A 22,979-nucleotide genomic window follows, 5' to 3' on the forward strand; every position below is an offset into this window, starting at 1 on the left:
GCCTGAAATCTGCGGCAGGCTGGCCTTGATCAGCGGGACATGCTGACATCTTTGGATCATTATTAACACTGAAATCCTTTATTCAGGGTTTGGGTGTGCATGGAATGAAGTTAGAAACTGATCTCACAAGACAGCAATGCTACCATGTGTTGACACATGTTGTTAGTGTCCTTCAGCTCTCAGCCAAGACAAACACCTCCCTTTTATCAGTATTATTTGTGTTAAGCTATTACAGTGTTAATGTAGGCATTATACAATAGGCTACTTTTGTAAAGTCATTCATCGGTGCATAAAGTGGATCTGACGAAATGAAAGACCTCATTAAGTTTGAGATTCCTTCTCTAATCCTTACCACTACAACCTCTTGTGGTGAGGCTTAGGACTGTTTTGATCTCTCTGTTGGGTAACTAAACCCGCAGGAGAACCGCTCTGTCCGTACGTTCTCTTTAACAAAACACTTATAGTCAGCTGTCGGATTAGTCAGTTCACTCGCTGTACTGTATGTTCAGAACTGCTGACTGACTCTGTCCGACCTCTGAGGCAATGAACATGAGCATGGATGATCAGGTTAGTGAAAGAATGTGATTTTATTATATCTTTTGAAGTTCTGATTAATGTATTATATTTAGGTAGGTAGGAATATGTAAGTATGATATGTTTTTTGCTCATAAAATATGAAAATATAACTTCTTATATTTGTCTCAAATTACTGGTTGGTGATGATTTACATGTCAGATAAAGTATCTACTCATCAGAAATCTTGTGAAATTACAGTAAATATTTTACACTTAACACAGTGTGGAATACATGGTTCATGTATGGATGCCATGTGAATCCACTTCCTGAGTTTCTGAAGGAAAAATAAGGCATAACCCTTCAGCCAGTTTATGTGAAAATATTGATTTTAATAATATAATGGAAGTTAATGGGACACTGGACAGAGGAAACTAGTTTAACCACTTATATTGATCTGTGATATGTATTGTAAAACAACAAAACCTCTGAAAATAAAATCTTGAAAAAAAAAACCCCACCTGTTTTCAGTTGTAGGAGGGAGTTTTTTTTTTTTGAAACCTCAAGAGCTGAACTAAAATTCCAACTACAACAACCATGTACTCCATGCTATGAGAGGGGAAACACTTGTTTAACTACTTTAATTGAGACATTACTGTTGGTAACTATGACTAAGACTAAGACTTAAAAAGAAATTACCCTATCAAACAATGTGTATCATTAATCACATGAAATCTTGATATCTTATTTAGTGGAAAAAGTGTTCAAAAACACTTGTTTTTTATTTCCTTCCCGTTTGAAATGTTTATTTGTCATAACCCTCCATCCACCCACCTGAGATTGGTCTTAACCAACATGGGAGCCCTTAATGATCAACAGAACTATTCTCTTTGAACTGTTCACTGTCTTCATGTAATCTTTGTAGCATAATTGTATTTTTGTATTGGAAATAAGAAAGTTATTCATTAGTGAGTATATAGGTATGGCCATGATGACAAACAGTGTAAAGAAAGCCCCAGTGGAGCAAGAATATGCTCCACAAGTATAATATGCCATTCATGGTGCTGAAATTTCAGTGTTATGATGGGAGTAAAATGGAAAATAACTGCCCTCGTGACTAAAAGATAGGCATTGCAGTCTAGAACAAATTAACCATTTAAAGGCTTTTGCTGAGTCAGTTGAGTAAACTTTAAGTTATGTAATTCTTTGGGATCTGTTAGAACAAAATCACACCATACCAATGAGGCTTAGGCTCAGGAGACGTGACTGAATGACGCAGCAACATAAAGCATTGCAGAATTAAGTCATTCTGAGCCCTAAAGCTTTACATCACTTTAAAATACAGGGCTTGCAATTACATGGTAGAACTCAAAATAGTGTAGCCAATAGCATCAATCAGCAGATAAAACACACAGCAAGTAATAATGTCCACTGTACAGTGACGCAAATCTTACAGCATCATCAATATTCACATAGACACTGGGTTTATCCTAGAATTATAGCATATAATTTTACCGTAAACAATTTACAGATAGATAATTCATTGGTGATACTATGGTACAGTAGAATCTCATAATCTGAATCTGCAGAGAGGGAAATTGTTCAAATAACTAAGATGTTTACAGGACCAAAATGCATTGAAATATCTGGCCAAAACATATTTAAAATATTATGAAATTCTAGAAATATAAAACATACATTAATATATTTTTACAAGCCATTTGCTGTTTATTTGCAATGAAAATGTCAGGTTTATTTGTGTAGCCCCTATCACACTTACAGTCTCAAAGGGCTTCACAAATCCCATATTATGAAAACTATGAATGAAAATGACACCCCCAACCTTAGACCTCAACTAAGGACAAGGAAAAACTCTCATGATAACCTCATTGGGAAATGCTATTTAGAGATTTTTAAATAAAGAGATCCCATTCACTTCACCCAAGTGATAGGATATTTTTAGATTACTGCATATATTGTTCTTTATGCCCATTAAACAAATGTATCATTTTATCAGAATTGATCAATTCTGAGGTTAAACAACAAGTATCTGTTGTAGGCCTTTTAACAAATGATAGACTCCATGAAAAGTAAAAGATAACATGCACACTACTGCATTCGCTTTTGTGTAGTGAATTATAATATGTACTATCTCACTGATGTTTTATGGTTCAACCCACTTACCTGAAATCAGTTTCAGTTTTGGGATCCTGACAAGTAGACTATAGCAGGGATTAATGTAATGCAGCACCTATAAACTTAAGAGTGGTAAACACCATTACCCAATAGAGTTCTTATGTAACAGGTGGGTCAGTGTGTTTGAAGCCTGCTGCGAGGCACACATCAGGCTGACCAGGGATCAGCAGGGTGTTTGAAGGTTGCAAGGCTGATGGTGGTGACTACCACATGGTATCCTGAGCAGATTAACTCACCGTTTCTTATATCATGTGTTAACAGTGATAATGATTAATCCCACTCCCCCGCACTCTGGCACATAATATGACAATGTAAAGCACCAGTGCTTTGGCTGTCTGTCTGAGTGTCTGGCTCCTGGAAGGCAGATAATGCTCGATATGAGCCTCCAAGCCCTTTAAGCTGTTTATCTCTGTTTTTACTGTGGTCTAGTTCCTTTGGCTTGATTCTTATACTTGTGCTACTGAGTGTCTATTCCCCCAAATCGTCTTTGATGAGGGTATTGTAAACATAAATAAATAAATACATAAATAAATAAGGGATGAAGCTTATGTTGTTGTTGTTATTTGACAGAATGAAGAGGTGCAGAAGCAGATAGACAGGGAGGTGCGAATGCGGGAGGGGGCCAGTAAGCTCCTGGCAGCTTGTTCCCAGAGGGAGCAGGCCCTGGAGGCCTCCAAGAGCCTGCTGACCTGCAATGCCCGTATTTTAGCCCTGCTCAGCCAACTCCAGAAGATGAGAGAAGCTCAGGTCCTACAGAGGATGGGACGCAGGTCAGATGGAGTGCAAGGATGGATGGCTGTATGGGTAGGTAGATAATAGACAGATGGTGGGTGGATGGAGAGGCGTTTAAAGGAAAAAGGGGCATATGTTAAGATGGATGAATGAACAGATAGATTATGTATGTATGTACTGTGTGTATGCATGTATGGATGAATGAATGGATGGATAGATCATCTATGTCTTGAATTGCAGGCCATCTGAAGCTGTTTCATTACATGAGAGACTGCCATGTGTGGGTAAAGTAGCCATTTCAGGTGAGTGTTAACAGAGCATAACACACCTTGAACTTAACATGACTGGCACAAATCTGTGAAAGTACCTGTATTTGGCTTACATATCTTCTAGCTGTATTATTTGTACTTTGTAGATCTGCGAATTCCACTCATGTGGAAAGACTCAGAGTACTTCAAAAACAAAGGAGGTAAGTCACCCAGAACTAAGCTGAGTCTGAATGGTTCAAGAGAATTGATCCCAGTGATGTGAAATGTCTCTATTGAGATGATTTATATTGAAAAAAAGAAATGAATCAAAAAGTAAGCTATTTGACCACTGCTGGAATAAATCCTGAATATAGCAAGACTTTTAAACCAATTAGACTGCAACCAGGTGAAGGGGACATATACAGTATATTCTTGGTAACAGTGTGTTCACTCACTGAATGTAATGTTTCACTTTTTTTTTTGCTTTCTTGTCTTTGCCTGCAATTGCTGTCTTTCTACCAGAGCTCCATCGCTGTGCTGTGTTCTGCCTGCTCCAGTGTGGCACAGAGATCTATGACACAGATCTGGTGATAGTAGACAGGACATTGACTGACATCTGTTTTGAAGACACCATCTTGTTGTAGGTCACCTATTTTGACAACTTTTCGGGGGTTCTTCCCGCTGTATATGTTGATTGCTCTCACTTTAATTACTGAGATCTGTCTTTGTATGAATGTGTCTGCGTGTGCACATGTATGTGTGAGCAGTAATGAGGTAGGTCCAGGATTCCAGCTGCGTGTGGAGCTGTACAGTAGCTGTGGGGCTGAGGATTTCTCCCTGGGGGCTCTGGGACCCAGGAGACTGAGCCGTCTGGGCGGATCTCTGGGACGCTCCTCGGGGAAAAAGATCCGCGCTGCCCTCGAGTCTGCAGCCGGTTGTGGATCCATCTCCAATGGAGGAGGAGGAGCAGGGGCAGATGGAGGAGGCGGAGGGGCATCACCACCTTTATCACCTGACCTGTCTACATTGTGAATGTGACAACCCTCCGAACACACACACACACACACACACACACACACACACACACATACACACACACTTTATGGCACAATGTCACCCAGAAAACCTATCACTGACCTTGCCCAATGCTTTCTGTCTGAAGGGGGCCTAAGTATCACCTGTTGGCTCACACCACATTGAGAATACAACATGTCCAGGGCGGTTTTAAGACACACGATTTGTCACTAGCAGCTGCTGGTGAGTGACGGATCATCTCCTCTCCTCTCCTCTCCTCTCCTCTCCTCTCCTCTTCCTCTCCTCTCCTCTCCTCTCCTCTCCTCTCCTCTCATACTGGAAATTAATTGTTAACTTCTTTTTTCCAGAGGATAGTCCATTCTGGGTGCCTCTCTATGGCAATATGTGCTGTCGCTTGGTTGCTCAGCCCCTATGCATGATTCAACAAGTCATTAGTGGCAGACTCAAGGTTAAGGTGACTAGATGTCCATCATTATATGTACTACCCAGTCTTGTGACGTCTTGCCGTTAACAAGGAACATTATCAGTCTCAGTATTGCTTTTACCCCCTGGTTTCATTCAGCTTGGAGAGGACCGTAGCTGGGACAATACCTATGGTGTCCTCAGAGGGACAAGTCTTTTCTGCTATCAGAGTCAAGAGGACTTGGAGTCTGAGGAGCAGCCATTATTTACAATCCCCATCAACAAGGTTGGTTCACACAGTGTCTCATTCACGAAGAGCTAGATAATTGATAATGTTAGCTACAGTGGCGTGGTCTGGCCACCAGAGGGCACTGGGGAAGTACTGAAACGGTTCCTAGGACAGGCGACGCTGTGTAACTGAACGCTGAACCTACTAAGAATGGAATCCAGTCCATTTCCTCTTTCAGCCCTTAATATTAGATTCAGTATTTCACTTGTACTCTATTAGACATGGTATGCACTCTATCATAGAAAATAACATTTCATTTAAAATAAAATTTGCCTAGTTGTTTTTCATCGAATTGAAGGCAATGAATCACTTTCAACTGATTAACTGAGCTGTTGATGAAAGGGTTGATCAGAATGGACAGCCAAGCATGATTTCTAAAGGTTTGTGTGTATACAATGGAGCAAAATGGACCAATATTTTCTAGAAGATTAGTAAAATAAAATATAAGATTTGGATTGACATTGATGCAGGCAAAGTCTAATTTGTGTGTGTGTGTGTGTGTGTGTGTGTGTGTGTGTGTGGGTGTGGGTTTCTGTTCTGTCAGGAAACCCTTATCTGTGTGTCAGAGAGAGAACCCCTCCAGGCCCAGAGTATATACATCAGTACACAACGCCAAGGAGAGGATATCACATACACAGTGACTACACACATACCTGACGACACCCAGCGCTGGATGGAGGCCTTCTGGCAGCACTTCTATGACATGAGTAAGCCCCTGGGTACATGAACCAAACGTTTCATTGTAACCCCAAGCTAACCTCTTCCTATAGCTACTAGCAAAGCTGGTTAGACCACCTTTAAGTAAGCTAAGGGCAGAGTTGAACTTGCATAAGAATTTAATGCTTGGTTGATATGGGTTTTAAGAGTTAGCAGCAACCATTTTCAGTAGGATAAGATTTCTATCATCTCTGTTAAAACACTCTCCCCTAATCTTAGGAACACGTTTGTTGGTTAAAAACACGATCACTTTAAAATGTACTCCTATATTGTCAGCTAAAAGAAAATTCAAGTCTTATAAAGTTTTGTGAATTCAGTTACTAATTTACTACTTAGAAAATCCATGATTTTATGGTCATAGTGACACATACTGTATGCATAGCAGACATTAAACTTATTTTAGAACCTGAGAGCAGGACTGGAATTCAGTACAGAAACTCCGAAATACACTCTTAGAAATAATATATTTTACACACATATGCGTATCTAATTTGTAATAACACACATTAGTGTTGCTTTTCAACATAACATTAAGAGCACGTGTTAATATGTGTTGTTAACATATGATGAGTTGATTTTGCTGCCATTGACACACAGACAAAAATAACATTTCCTGTAACATGATCACTCATTATCAGATCCATCAGCCACAGTTAGGCTTTAGTCAGCGGTAAAACATGGTTATGTTTTAACAATTAAATGGAACAATGATGGAAATCATCATTGAATATCATTGTAAAATTAAGATAATTACCCTAATTTCTACTGATTATTCTGATGAATATCGATAGAGTTGATGTACTATTTCAAAGCGGTACTGAGGATAACATCAACTAACTGCAGTGGTGGTAGCAGAATGTGAAGAAAGGGGGAAGGAGGGTGGGCAGGAGAGAAGGTAGGGGCCTCTAACAAACAATAGGACGTGGCCTGCTAGAAGCCCCACTAGCCTTAGTAAGAGATTAGAGATGCGTGCCTGAGAACAGGTGAAGAGAGTGTTGTCTCAGTCTTGGTTTAGGCCCCAGTATTTTTATGCGAGGTAGTTCTGTGTGATCCCAGTGTAATAGTTACATGAAAACTACTATATGCACCATCTCTATTTTTCTTCATGCCTAATGCAATATATTCTGTTAAGAAACACAGCTGAGTGTATTATTAGATCTTCAGAAGAGGTGTTGAAAAAGACTGTTTACTAGTCTTAGTGAATATATTTTAATAAGGCTCATTTATGTAATCTTACTGAAAGACACTTACCAATACTTGCCAAGCAACATACTTTAATGACAGCTGACGCTTCAACGGTGAAACCGTACATATCATTTTGTGGAAAGGATGTCACTGAGAAAGAATTTACCTAAGATAACAATAGCGTCTGATGTCTGATATGGGCTGAGATTCTGTGAGAGTTTAGTGGCATGCACATCCTCAACTTAACTGTTTAACAAGATCAAAATCTAACTCAACAATGGTTAGTTCTGATCATGTTCTGTTTTAAGTATTAAAGACAAACTATCTATCTATCTATCTATCTATCTGTCTGTCTGTCTGTCTGTCTGTCTGTCTGTCAGCCTGTCTGTCCATCCATAGATCTATTATGTATATTGCACTACTACTACTACTACTACTACTACTAGTGCTACTACTACTACTGCTGCTACACAGAAGCCAGAAATGACTCACTAAGATCAGAACTGTCATTGTTTTACATTTAATTATAATGCGTGGGAGCAGAGACACATGTATCTGATATTAGCAACATGTCTACCCTATAGGCTATAGCCATGTCTGAGATATGTGCTATGTGTGACGCATTCACAACTGGAATGTTGTGTGTGCAGTTTGTTGGATATACAATTCGGAAAAGATAATTAATACACGGTATGTGTGCTTGCATGTGTGGGATGCATCTGTCAAGTCAACTTAAGTGAGTTCTTTGTCCCAAAGCAATTTCAACATGATGGATCTTTTTTGTGTCCTAACCTAATATCGCAGTATGTGCAGTGAATGCTTACATTTATATAATTTGACAGTCTCAGTGTCTCCTTGTGTCAGTGTGAACAACTCCAAATGCTTCTCAATCAACTATGACTAGCATTGTATTGTGTGAAATCGAAGACCCATGTTAACATCACACACTGCACTTCTATTTCAACATCTTTTACAAGTCATATGCTATGGATCTCTGCCCAAACAGAGACAACAGGCTGCTTATCAGTGGAAATATGCAACACCTGCACTTCTCAATTTCACCTATAGAAGACATCTTACATGGAAATCAGATTATTACTCAATACTTAGTATGTCACCATTCATCTAACTCTTCATCTGTGAGTTGGAGTAAAATTGCCATGCAGCAATATCAGCAATATTACGTTTTTATTATTTCTGCTTGTGTAGGCCATCAATATAACTAATCTACATTTACCCATGAGCTGTCGTCATTTGTATATTTGGAAATAGCTAACTGCAGACGGTTTGCTGCTATATTTACTACGATTATTATCTCCATCATCAGAAACATCATGCTCTACAGTGCAAAATTAGACCCTGACCTTTTCTGTCAGTAGGCTGTCAAATTGACTAATTCATCTGAAAGGAGCAATTATATTTAGCAGTATGCTACTTTGAGCTTATAACAAGTAAAATAAATGTTGAATAGATGTCTTTAATAATGTGTAGGTTGTGTCAAAAAGGATATACAAAACAGTGAAAACAAAAAAATTGTATTACATAAAAAGTATTCAACTAAATCATTAATAAATTTACTTAATTTGGGTCCCATATTAGAACCCCTCTTGAACCTTATTACTGTCTGACTAACAGACAAGTTCTAAGTTAAATATGGAAGCAATATGACTGAAGTTGTATCAATCAAATAAAACTGACATTGACTTTGCTTGTAAGGAAGAAGGTGATTGACAGGTTGAGTTAGTTATTGAAGCAGAGGAATTCTATAGAAAAGGAAATATTATTGGGGCATTCCTCACGGTGCATATTTATTCTGGAAATCAGAGGAAGGGAAGTAATTAGATCGTTGTAATAATTATGAGGTCATCCATCCATCCATCCATCCATCCATCCATCCATCCATTTTCCATATCCGCTTACTCCTATTCAGGGTCACGGGGGGGCTGGAGCCTATCCCAGCATGCATTGGGTGGAAGGCGGGGAAACACCCTAGACAGGTCACCAGTCCATCATATGGCTAACACACATAGACACACAAACACACTCATGCTCACATTCACACCTGTTAACGATTTAGAGTCTTCAATTCACCTGACCTTGTCATCTTGAACTTGTCATCCTGCCCCGTGAAATTATATAGCCATGGCAACTTATCACTCCTTTAATGTAATTATGTTAGTCAAAAATTCTTCGTCTCAGTGAAAAGGGACAACATTGTACTTTTTTATTGATAGTGCATACATGCTGTTGACATATAGTGGAGACATGAGAATGCCCCTTTGAACCTCTTATCATAGCAATATATGTGCGCAAGTCAGTGAGCTGATGTGCCACTCCCTGGCATAGTGTGGTTGCATATGAGGGTGTGTTTGTTTGTCAGGAATCCTTTGTATTCAGTTCAACTGTCTTGCATTAATAGGTTTTCTTTGGAAACTTACCTTAGTGCCAAGTTTAGGAGGAAACGCTAACAAAAACAAAGATGCAATGTAAATATTTCCCATGACAGCAATGCTTTGAATTTTTTAAGTTTAAGTTTTTAACTGTGTTTTAAAGTTGGTGGTGTATGTATATTTGGATCTTGTTTGACATTATCTTTGATATATTTGAATTGTTCATATTTACTACTGTTTGCATCCAGCACTCATTCAGCCAGGGCTTGTATGTCAGGACTGCAAAACACCCGGGTGTGTGCCTAGAATTTGTCAAAAATACCAACACAGGCATGCAGACACACACACACACACACACAAAAATCACAACCCCATCTCACCTCAGTCATTATAATAATTATTCTGATCAGGTTGCATGTATGCTTGCATGGCGAGATGCCAATGGAGTGTTATTGTACCAACTTCTAGATTGTTATGACATTTCCTAGCCTGAGGTGTTAAGGTTGAAATAAGTATTGAGATATTAATAGCTGGCAAACCTATAGTCAAAATAATATAATGACTGCTTAATTGTGGATAAACAGCAGCTCATAGTATGTGTATGTATGTATGTATGTATGCACTGCTGACAGAAGGTTTTCTGACAATTGCTCGCACATCTGTACAAGAAATGTATCAATTGTAGGAGTTGAAAAAATATATTTGAATAATGTGCATTGAACAATAGCCTACTCTGTTCTCCATTTTACTGCAGGTCAGTGGAGGCAGTGTTGTGATGACCTCATGAAAATTGAAATGCCATCCCCCAGGAAATCCATCACAGTGAAGCAGGGATCGCTATACCATGAAATAGGTAGAGAAACAGAAGCAGACTGACGCCTCCACCATACAATCACACTGCTGCTCCCCACTGATGGTGATGTCAGTCAACCAGAGCCTAAAGTGTAAAGTGCAAGCAAATATGTGTTTGCATTTGTCAGAATGCCATATATGGCCTACTTATACAAAATGACTGTCTCTTCAAGCCAAGCATTCTGACAAAAGAATGAGACATAAAATGTAATGCCTCATTTGTCTGTGCTTTTCTTCTTCTGAAGGAAGTTGGAGTGAAGCCTAGTCTGAAGGTGGAAAAACCAGTTTCTAAGTAAATGGAAGAATCCAAAAGAGATAAATGATACTGTCCAACGCTGACCCGAGACAACAGTCGAGACACTGTTACTGTGAATAGATGTATTATCTCCAACACCTGCCCAGCAAAAATATCAGTCATGCAGATCAGAACCTATACAGCGTCACGCTGCAATATGCACCTGAGCAGCCAAGGGGAACAGAAGTATGTTAGTACTCAACATGTGGGTGTGTTACATGTCTTACTTACAAAATGTCCTCTTTAAAGAGCATTCCAAGCATTAAGAGAGGGTACGACACAGTAAGACAATTATCATTATAAAGGAAAAATTACTTGATGACCAGATTTGAACGCCGATAAAAACAGGACCACAGACGAGACAGGAGGGTGTCAAATTTGATAAACAGATAAGTTCAGTTGTCAAAACTAGCTTTTTTCAGTTAAGACTTTTAGCCAAGGTAAAGGCCTATCTTTCTCCCAAGGATTTCGAGAGAGTTATTCATGCTTTTATTACCTCTAGGTTAGACTATTGTAATTCTTTGTATGTGGGTGTAGATCAGTTGTCTCTTCGTCGTCTGCAGTTAGTACAAAATGCAGCCGCTCGTCTTCTAACTGGAAAAAGAAAGCGTGATCACATAACACCAGTATTGGCCTCCCTCCACTGGCTTCCTGTCCGTTTCAGGATTGATTTTAAGATTTTGTTAGGGGCTGGCGCCACCTTATCTAGCAGAACTCTTGCATCATCATACTCCAGTTAGAGCACTGAGGTCGACCAACCAGATGCTCGTGGATGTTTCGAGATCTAGGCACAAAAACAGAGGCGACCGAGCCTTTGCAGTGGCTGCCCCTAATCTCTGGAACAGCTTACCTATTCACATAAGAACTGCTCAGACCCTAGAAACCTTTAAGTCGCTGCTTAAGACCCACCTCTTCTTGTTGACATTTAATTCGAGTTGAGCTTGACACCTTGAATTCATCTTCTATTGTGCCCCAATTCTTTTATTATTATTATGTTTATTGTTTTCTTTTATTCTTATGTGTTATTTACTTTTATATTTGTTTATTTTGTATTGTACGCCTGTTCAGCACTTTGGTTGTTTTAAATGTGCTATACAAATAAACTTTGACTTGACTTGACTTGACTTGAAGGAAATAGACATTTAAAGAAATACAAGAGGTAGATTTCTCTGAATTCCCCTTGTAAAACCTGAATGCCTTCATCAACCCGGGAGAAAATGCTTCCTCATGAGATATTTGTGGTCAATGTGACCCAGAAGGATGTGATCTAGCGGTTGATGTCTTGCAAGTGGAATTTGAATTTGCTGTCTTTGTGACTCCTCTCTCCTTTTATGCCATTTTCTTCACCCTATTCCTCGTCCTGCTTAGTAACACCCTCCACTCCCAGTCTTGTGATCCAGGATTTGTCTACTGAGATCCGTGCATTGCTCTCTTCCTACTACAGAGAAAGGTAGGGTACCTGTCAGCACATGAACATTCATGTGTACTCACCCTCAACTGTCCACATATTTACCTCTACATGAATTTGCCAATATCATTTACTTTCTCCTGATGGACTAAAAACACAAGCATCACAAAATGTGTCAGATCTACTGATGCTCACAATCCTGTATACAATCACCTGCCTGCTGTGACATTCCAACAACGCTTATATGACTGCAGCTATAGGAGCAGAGGCATAGGACTCTAATTAGGACTCTGAGGCATGTAGAATAATTTGGTTTTAAAACAAACTTAGCTCAGTCATGATGTCTGTCTGAACTTGTACCAACCAGACTGACAGGAAATGTCTACTGAAAAAGTAAATTCCTGCCCACACAGATTACTTCTGCATATTTTATTGTTGACGTTTTGGTCCCCTGTGTGCAGAAATTTACTTTCATTCATTTCATGACATTTCATTTCATTCATTTATTTATTTATTTATATAGCACTTATTTAACCATGGTTACAAAGTGCTTCACAAAAAATAAAATGAGAATAAAAGGTGCCTGACAATGGAGGTATTAATTTCAGCTGATTTTATGCATGATGTGCAGTGCTATTTCTATCTATTTGGATTTACAAAGCATCTACTGCTCAGTGAAATAGCTGTCATTACTATTGTGGAATCCAGTGCAAACAGGAACAGTTTTTTTTTTATTTCACCTTCTTCTAGTAGTAGTGATGCAGCTGTTATTTACAACCAAAACATTTATGAAATTATATGTTTAAGATCTAATTCAATTTATCTGTTACCATGGAACCTTGCAACCATTCTGTACACACACATACTGTATATAGATAGATAGATAGATAGATAGATAGATAGATAGATAGATAGATAGATATATACTGTATATATATATAGGCCAGAATGTGAACAATGACGGTCACATCCAACCACACCTAACCAGGTCAGAAGTAACATGTCTTAACCATAGGTCTTAACAAGGGTCATCAATAAGCATGACAAATATCTCTTTGACTCAAAGACGCATTAGTCTTCTGTTATACATTGTATGTCATCAAACACTCACTGTTTTCCAGATTATTTGACTTCTTAGCATGGTAAATACTTGAAGTTACAAGTTTAAGTCACATAATCCACACCAGGGTGCCAAATGCTACAGATATTGTCTGTGAGCTTGATGGTTTGTGTACAGAGAAAGGTGAGAGATTGGTCAAATGATGTTCTGGAGAACAGGTTGCACAAGAGAAGTTGTTGATAACTGATATATGAAGTAACAAGCTAAGAAGATGACTGGGTTCAGTTTTTACAATGGCTGGCTTTGTGTTACTTTGTGTACTTAGCATGTGCTTTCAATTGTGTGGAATGACAGTTTTCTCTCATATTCCAGCAATGTGTCACACATTTATATCTGTGGCAATTGGAAAGCATATGTACTGTATGTGGCAATAGGTTCACACAAAGTTAATAACCCCTGAAACATTGGTTAGAGGTTCTCAGTGTAATGTGTACACTTGTGTTGCCCCATTGTTCTCATAGTCCACGTCTGTAAGGAAAGCCAGATCTGTGAGCCACTGCTTATTTTCCAAGTTTTCATAATCTGTGGAATTGGATATTTGGATATATTGGATAGTTTGATAAACTCTTTGATCTCTGCCAACAGCTCACTGAATCTAAGATCCTAACCCTATCCCAGAACACAAAACCTTCATAGTGACATCCATCACCTCCTTCATAATTAATATGTCCCCCACAACACTTGTTGGGGAATAACGCAGTGGTGGGTGAGGCTGGAGTGGGGGGTAGTAAAAATAGGACTGTGATTTATCTGAATGCACATCAATTGTGCAAGCATGAGTGTGATGATGCATGATGAGTAACATTTTGGGCAATGGAGGGCTTTCTCTTTGTATACAAAGCACTCATTGGCTCATCAGGTGTGACTCGAGTCATTATAACTTAACTGGAGTTACAAATTTGATGACTTATGACTTACTTGGGATATTTGGAAATTACTTAAAACTTGCTTGTGACTCGAGGTGTAATGACTTAAGATGACTCGCAAGTTGCAATAGTTAAAAAAAGCGAACGAGGAGTGGTGATGACATCACCTCTCCGCCGGCGTATGCCAGAAGAGGGCCGGGCAGGTAAATTCTTCACACCATTTACAAATGGTCATAGTACGGATTGTGCCCCGGTGGTAGGAAATGGAGCGCACCCACCCAGGCTTCAGGTGATGACGTAGTCGTGTATCTGTACGTGCGTCCACAAACTGCTTATTGTGTCGAAGTGCTAGCCAGCAGTATCAAGTGGTATCATCACATACTTTGTATGTGTCCCATGTTGTTACATGGATTATGTGAATTCTCTCATTGGACTTCCCACCTGATAACCAATCTCCTGTTATCTAGCATTTTTGGACTTGAAGGAAGTATGTCTACCCAGACACCTCCCATTCTCTCTACTTCACTCATTGATTGTGTGTAAAAAGGGATTAAGATATACCAATGTTGCAACCTTTGCAATAAACAAATGTTCATATTCATGTTCATACATACCTGACTCCCACTTCCCCCACATCCGCCCTAGATCTTGCTAATGAACTAGCTGCTCCATATCGGTAGTTTCACTGTTTGCATGGGTACACTTTGGCTTTGTAGGGCAGAATTGTGGGCTAGAAACACTGGTTAGGGTAAGGTGGGGGGTGAGATACCGACTTTGGGGTGAGGGAGTGGGTGAAGTTACACCAACAATCAATGTAGTAGTGAGAATAAAATATCATTACATAAAGGCTTTTCTTTAGAAACAGGTTTTAATAGATTTACGAGCTGATTATATGCCCTCTTTAACTCCTCGGGGAGGGGATTCCAAAGAGTAGATGTCCTGATAGCAAAGGCCTCAGTCCTTGAGTATTTAATCTAGAATTAGGAGTAACCAGAAAGCCCCTGCCCAGGGATGTAAGACTGTATTCAGTCACATAAGCAGTTCAGAGATCAGAGTTATTACTGTGGCCAAACCTATCTGTGCTTCAAAAGTGATCAGCAAAATCTTGAAGACAATTCTAAAACTAGCAGGTAGTCAGTGAAGTGATGCCAGTGTCTGTACATCAATATAGAGTACAAGGACCTGGATTACAAAACATACATGATCATCAATGAATAACAGCAGTGCCTCCACCAAGCCCACATGACCTTGGTTGGTGGAAGTGAGAGAAATTGGGAAGGAAGATTCAGTTACAGTTGTAGAGTCACTCTCAGGTTTCCATAATCATGGAAAAATTCAAGGTTATTAGACTGATCAATAAGATATTATTTTGTAGAAATTCAAGCACATTTTTGAGCAGGTGGAATGGTAGCTGTTAAGTGTAAAATGTAACAATCCACATGTCAGTTTACAAAATGTAGTTCATTCTCTTATACTGTGTCAGCAAATGAACGTGGATTAGCAATAGAGTTGTGGTTCAGTATTCACATCCTTGTTCCCATGATCTGTCAAAAAATGGTTGTGTGTTCTGGTAAGTAATGAGGTCATCGTATCCTCATACCAAAAACCATGTGCACCATCGCATTCCCAGGTAAGACGAATATGTTGTTTCAACTACCAGCGGCTACAACCAGGTGGAGGTGTTGGAGAAGGACAGACCGAAGACAGCATTTTGCACTCCGTTCGGGCTGTATGAATTCAATAGAATGGCATTTGGCCTGTGCAATGCACCAGGGACATTCCAACGGCTTATGGAGCGCATCTTGGGTGATCAGCGATTTCAATCCTTGCTGCTCTATCTTGATGATGTGGTCGTCTTTTCTTCAACATTTGAACAGCATCTTCTCCGGTTGGACTTGGTCTTGTCACGGTTCGAGCAGTTCAACCTTAAAGTGAAGCTCAGCAAGTGCTCCTTTTTCAAGTTGGAGGTATCCTATCTGGGTCATGTCATCTCAGCGCAAGGCGTGTCGACTGATCCAGGGAAGATTCGAGCGGTGGCTGAGTGGAGAAGACCTCAGAGTGGTTCGGAGCTGCAGTCTTTCCTGGGCTTTGCAAGCTTTTATAGGAGGTTCGTAAAGAACTTTGCAAGCGTTGCCGCTCCTCTTCACGCCCTCTCTGCACTCGGTTCATCAAAGAAGAGCAGGCGTCACCTGCCTGCACACTTGTTTCACCAACATTGGAGCCCTGCATGTGAGGATGCTTTTCAGACCCTTAAACAGAAGCTAGTTTCTGCTCCAGTATTAGCGTATGCTGACTTTACTAAATCATTCACACTGGAGATTGATGCCAACCATCAAGGACTGGGGGCCGTCCTCTCCCAGGAGGTTGGTGGGCAGAGGAGGCCAGTTGCATATGCAAGTAGGGGGCTGCGGGTCTCGGAGAGGAACATGGAGAATTATAGCGCCATGAAGCTGGAGTTGCTAGGCCTTAAATGGGCGGTCACAGACAAGTTCCCCGAGTACCTGATTGGCAACAAGTTCACAGTCCTGACAGATAACAACCCGCTGAGTCACCTGCAGACCGCGAAGTTGGGGGCTGTGGAACAGCGGTGGGTTGCCGAGCTGGCCCGATTTGACTTCCAGATTGTATATCGCCCTGGCCGGCAGAATTCAGCTGCAGATGCCTTGTCAAGGCAGTACTCTGAGCCGACGCCCACTGGAAGAGAAGTGGATCCGCACCCAGGCAGCCACTCCACCCCTCTTGCTCTCTGGCATGCTGCCAGTAGTGAGGAACAGGCAATTGTGTCCCCCTCTATGCACGAGTCTACCGCTAGCTTTCCTTCCTATAGTATGGAGTCCTTGGCCATGCTACAACAGGCCGATCCCGAAATTACATCCTTCCGCAAGTATTGGCTTAAAGCAGAGAGACCCAGCCGGGAAGAGAGGTTGGGGGAGTCACCAAGGACATTAGAGCTGGTGCGACAATGGGAAAGGATGGTGGACTGCGAAGGGGTTCTGTATCGTAAGCGGGAGAATCAGAAGGAAGGCCAACAGAAGCAGTTAGTCTTGCCAACGTCATTGCGGGGGGAAGTGCTGGCTCAGATGCATGGGGGGCATGGGCACCAGGGGGTCGAACGAACATTTAAGCTTGTGAGTGTACGTTGTTATTGGCCTGGTATGTATCGGGATGTTGAAGATTTTTGTAAGTCCTGTGAGAGATGCATCGTGTCCAAGGCTCCACAACCAAAGGTAGTGACATCTATGGGGAGCCTGTTGGCGTCCAGGCCCTTAGAAGTGGTGGCGATGGATTTCACGCTCCTGGAGCCCTCGTCAGATGGGAGAGAAAATGTTTTGATCCTTACTGATGTATTCTCCAAGTTTACCGTTGCAGTGCCAACCCGGGACCAGCGGGCCACAACGGTTGCCAAGTGTCTGGTCAAGTACTGGATTCAGCCTTATGGAGTGCCAGCTCGGGTGCACTCAGATCAGGGCAGATGCTTCGAAGCTGAGGTGGTCCAGTCGCTCTGTAAGCTGTATGGAATGAGGAAGAGTAGAACAACTCCGTACCATCCGCAAGGTAATGGACAGTGCGAACGTTTTAATCGAACACTCCATGACCTGCTGCGTGCCCTCACTCCAGAGAAGAAGAGGAAATGGGCAGAGTATCTTCCTGAAGTTGTATATGCCTATAACACTACGGAACATCAAAGCACGGGATATTCCCCTTACTTCCTCCTATTTGGACAGGCTCCCTGTATACCTTTGGATCTCATGCTGGGTGGAGGGGATGATGATTTCGTTGGAGGTGTGGGAGAATGGGTTCAGGAGCACCAAGAGCGGCTGCGGGTGGCTTATGACCAGGCTGGGAGGCAGATGGAAAAGGCAGCAGAGTCTCGGCGCCAGCACCTGGGGCCGCCGACCAAGGATGCAGACTTGCAGCCGGGACAGTTGGTTTATGTACGGAACCGGCAGTTTACTGGCAGGCATAAGATTCAGGATCTCTGGCTCTCCACCCCCCACCAGGTAGTCTGTCGGTTGAATCCTCATAAACCAGTCTATACAGTAGTGCCAGTGGATTCCTCGCGGCCTCCCAGGAATGTTCATCGTTCTGAGATCCGGCTGTGTGGCCCTGGAGCACTAGTGGAGGAAAACAGTAAGGAAGTCAGGCTGAAGCGGGTTGTTGGACAGCCAGAGAGTGTTGGCGAGGACGCCGACTCCGAGAGCATAATATGTATCGGGGCTCCTAGCGGGTCGGACGAACATCTGGCGGAAGATGAGTTTGCGACAAGTAATTTATGGTTGGAGCGGGATCATCAGGCAAGAGCTGCGGGCTTGGGGCATGAGGAGCAGTTGCGGCACAGCGACCTTGGAGCTCAGGAAGAGGAGGGAGAAGCCTTGTCTCCTGTGCTCCTTCGAAGGTCAAAACGGAGCACTGCTGGCATGCATTCGAACCCGTTCAATTTGCCAAGATCAGCCATCAGTCACCAAGGTGGGGAGAGTGGGGCGGCATGTGTTAGCACATCGCAGCATCAGTGGGACTCTGATTAGTTTTTGGAGGGGTGAGTGTAGCCAGGTGGAACTGGGGACACAAGTCAGGTGGCCTGTCGGACGTAGTGTAGGTGTGGCACCTGTCTTTCCTCACGTGTATTTCCGGGGGTTGGGACGGGCAAACTTTTCTCTTTGTTTGAGCCAGAGACAAGATGTGCGGATAGCGGGGCTCGTGCATTCCGTTTGCCTCAAAGGTGCTATCGGCCGGGCAGTCTCACGGAGGGTGGTGTGCATGAGCCAGTGCTGCGCAGCGGCAGTTGTCCTAGCTGTTGGTCCCGGGTCCCTTGTAGCTCCAGAGACGGAAGCATAGTCTACCATAGTGGGACTGTTGTTCATGTGTTGGTCACTGCTTTAGCCTACAGCTGCGCATGTTAGCTCTAGCTGGCGTTCATTGTAGCTTGTATTGATGCAGTTGACAGTGTGTGTGAACCTGTGGCACTGGTGCACTTTAATATTGTGGAGCCAAGTTACTTTTGATGTCCAACTTGCCTCTTCAAGACCATAGTTTCTTCAAATTAACGGATTGTGAATAAAGATTATTTTTGTAAACTAATCCGGTGTTTGGCTGCTTACCTTTAAGAGGTCCAAGACCTGCTCAATATTGTTCTAAGGTTACACATGGTTGGTGGAAGTGAGAGAAATTGGGAAGGAAGATTCAGTTACAGTTGTAGAGTCACTCTCAGGTTTCCATAATCATGGAAAAATTCAAGGTTATTAGACTGATCAATAAGATATTATTTTGTAGAAATTCAAGCACATTTTTGAGCAGGTGGAATGGTAGCTGTTAAGTGTAAAATGTAACAATCCACATGTCAGTTTACAAAATGTAATTCATTCTCTTATACTGTGTCAGCAAATGAACGTGGATTAGCAATAGAGTTGTGGTTCAGTATTCACATCCTTGTTCCCATGATCTGTCAAAAAATGGTTGTGTGTTCTGGTAAGTAATGAGGTCATCATATCCTCATACCAAAAACCATGTGCACCATCGCATTCCCAGGTAAGACGAATATGTTGTTTCAACTACCAAGACATTATGGTGTGTGCTGTTTGTGGTGTGTGCTGACAGGAATGTTAATTGAATAGTGTCAGACAGAAACCCTATCTGTGCTGAAATACCTGTCTTGGGGTTAATTTTACAGGCTAGGAGCCACCCAAATACCTGAGCAGTTAGCATGGTGCAGTAAAAATAGCAGTAAAAATAAATAGCAGTAAAAATAGTCCAGACATAGAGATAAAACAAAAGGAGTAAATTAAAAACAAACAAGGCAATAAGTATAAAGTGAATAAAAGACAGGAAGGCTTTTTTACGATAAAAGTAACTTTTAAGAAGTGATGATATACTGACTCTGACGGCCTGATGTCCTCAGGCAAGTTGTTCCAAAGCCCAGGAGCCCTGACGGCAAAAGCCTGTCACCTGTAGTCTTGAGCCTGGACACAGGAACAGCCAGTGGGGCCCTGCCTGAGGATCTCAGGCTGCACGCATGCGCCCAACAGGATCATATAGAAAATCTGAAAATCTAATTTTAGCAGTGTTCCTGAGATAATAAAAAAAAAAAAAAAAAAAAAAAAAAAAAAAAAGAAAGCACGAATGAACAAATTTTTTAGTATGTTGTTGAAAATTAAGGCTTGGGTAAAACATGACTCCTTAGCACATTTAAAAAACAACAACTTTGTACTACAATATTCTCTATTTTTATTTCTTACAGTTATTGACGACCCTGCCACAGTGGTGCTGGAGCAGTGAGAAACACTTCTTATTCTAAGCGGATGTGGTTGCCAAGCCTGGTCGAGGAAATGGACATGGACATGAAATACGGTGCTATTTCATCTTCAGAGACTTGAAAACAAAACAGGGCTCCTCCAAATTTAACATCAACAATTTTTCATTCTTCTTCCTCTCCACCATGCATCTTTTTGGCTTTTTACTTATCCAGCCATATGGGTAAGAAAAGAAGAAATGGTGAAAAGAAAGAAATGGTAGGCTTGCAATCCCATGCTAGAACTCTTTATATTCTCACCGCCCCTTTACAGTGTCCTTAGTGAGTTCAGGAATACAGAACAAAAAGATGAAGCATTGGATAATTTTAAGTGCCACAAACTACAAATTGGGTGAATGAAGGGTGCTTCTTATCACCACAAGAAGATGTTTGATTAGGCCACCAAATCAGTTTCAGCAACACTGTGTGTGATTAGCACCAGCTTCTATTACAGCTTTGTGAGTACACCGTTTTGTGATCTGTGTGACAGTCATTGTTTAAGAATTGAGTTGCAGAAAGTGTATTTCAGATGTTAATTAGCTAATCAAAGTTTTCATTTGCTAATCAAAGTTAGGGAAGTATTAGTGAAACTGAAGCCAAGCTATGATAAACAACACTGTCTTAGCCCAGATATATTGAAGGTGGACTGGACACACATTTTACCTCTTGAGTCTTTACTTAAAGTGCTTTGTTTATTTCTTCATTTTACTAAAAAGGTTGATGAAACTCTGTCTGTGTAATATGAGAATGGAAACCAGATTGGAAATTTTCAATAAATGAAAAATCATATTCATATTATGCTAATATTTTTCATATATCTGGAGAGTAAAACTCTCTCTGGTCAGCTATTTTTTTTATATAGGCAAATAGGCTTATGACTGTAGCCAGTATGGATGAATTAATTATTACTCATTATCTCCTTTTTCGACAACTTATTGATGAAGTGTTGATGAAAACATAATACACATACTGTATGTGTCAGATATAGGCCTTAAACCGTGTTGCTTATTCTTAATGAGAGACCATTCAATCACTCTCACTGGAAAAACTGAGGAAAAATCCCAGAATTTTCCTTTCTGGTTATGACTACTTCCTGTTATAGTTTTTCCTCTGAGTTCTAAAAGTGCCTTATGAGTTACGCTTCTCTTTTGGCTGAAATATACCCGCCAAAACTCGACGTAATCGAATGTTTCCATGAGTTGTAAAACACAATCTGTGTCTGTCTGTATAGACATAACTGGTGATTTGTAATCGTAAACTGAGAACTGTACCTGCAAAACACGGGTTACAATCCTGTTTATAGATTTACACAACTGACTGACTGAAGCATTTCACATTGGGAGAAATATACCTCCATATAACTGGCAACAACCAGGCCCAGAAAGCTCCTACTTCAGCTTGACAGTAGCTTTCACTGCCAGTGTCCACCAACAGCTTGTGTTGCCGCCATGACTGGCACTGGCTTCCTTTTGGCCACAGCTCCTTACAGCCACTTCTATGGCAGAGGTTTTGAACAGGGTCCATTCTGACTGGAATGATGTTGAAATCAGTCCAGACAGTCTTCCACCAGGCATTTTCAGTAAACCCTCACTACACATTTGGGTTTATCAGGTCTGCCCAGCAGCCTCCACTGCCATCTGACCCAACTCACCACTAGATAGTGATCAGATGACAGCTCAGCCCCTCTCTTCACCTGGATGTCCAGAACATATGGCCTCAGGTCTGATGAAACAATCAAAAAGTCCATCATTGGGGGCGGCCTGGTGGCTTAGTGGTCTAAGGTGTGTACCATGGGCTGGTTTGAATCCAGCCCAGGACCTTTGTTGCATGTCATTCCCCTCTCTCTCTCCTAATCTTTCCTGTCTGTCTCTACTTACTGAACTATTATAATGAAGGCAAAAAGCCCAGAAAAATAATCTGAAAAAAAAAAAAAAAAAAAAAAGTCCATCTTTAACCTTTAGTTAGCACAGAAGTCCAATAACAATGCACTGCTCAGTTTCAGATCAGGAAGCCCATTGCTCCCAATCACAGCCCTCCAGGTTTCCAGTCATTGCCAACATGAGCATTGAAGTCTCCCAATAGAACTATGGAGTCAGTGATTCAATATCCTTTTATTGCTAATTGTGAGAGTAGATGGGGGGGATGTGGATATTAGGCGTGCCTTCATGCATGAAAATCCACCACTGTTGTGTTTTACTGTGATTTGATTAAACTTTGCAAATGTGTACAACTCCACAGCTGATTATATTTACTGCCCAGTGATCAGCCCTATATTTGTATGCATTTGTATGTATTTTAAGATAACAATCATTACTTAGAATCTGTATTATGTGATCCATGTCTAGCTATGTCTAATAGTGTGAAATAAATTTAAGGCTTATTTAATGTTGTCATTAGTAGAATACTACATACTAAAACTTTACTCTATAAGGCCCGTAGGCTATA

At 41.1% G+C, this 22,979-nt stretch overlaps 1 protein-coding gene across 1 annotated transcript; it reads left to right on the forward strand.

Moving 5' to 3' along the window:
* Positions 1-3,282: 3,282 nt before the first annotated feature.
* Positions 3,283-21,252, forward strand: LOC139924193 (rhotekin-like). Its single transcript, XM_071915166.2, has 12 exons — positions 3,283-3,479; positions 3,682-3,743; positions 3,857-3,910; positions 4,212-4,329; positions 4,457-4,708; positions 4,852-4,946; positions 5,072-5,178; positions 5,287-5,412; positions 5,960-6,122; positions 10,462-10,560; positions 12,223-12,304; positions 20,484-21,252. Exons 1-12 carry the CDS (start codon positions 3,319-3,321, stop codon positions 20,488-20,490), a joined length of 1,326 nt encoding a protein of 441 aa, XP_071771267.2. The 5' UTR covers positions 3,283-3,318; the 3' UTR covers positions 20,491-21,252.
* Positions 21,253-22,979: the final 1,727 nt, after the last annotated feature.

Source organism: Centroberyx gerrardi, chromosome 2, assembly GCF_048128805.1.
Source record: "Centroberyx gerrardi isolate f3 chromosome 2, fCenGer3.hap1.cur.20231027, whole genome shotgun sequence".
In the NCBI taxonomy this organism is placed as follows: Eukaryota; Metazoa; Chordata; class Actinopteri; order Beryciformes; family Berycidae; genus Centroberyx; species Centroberyx gerrardi.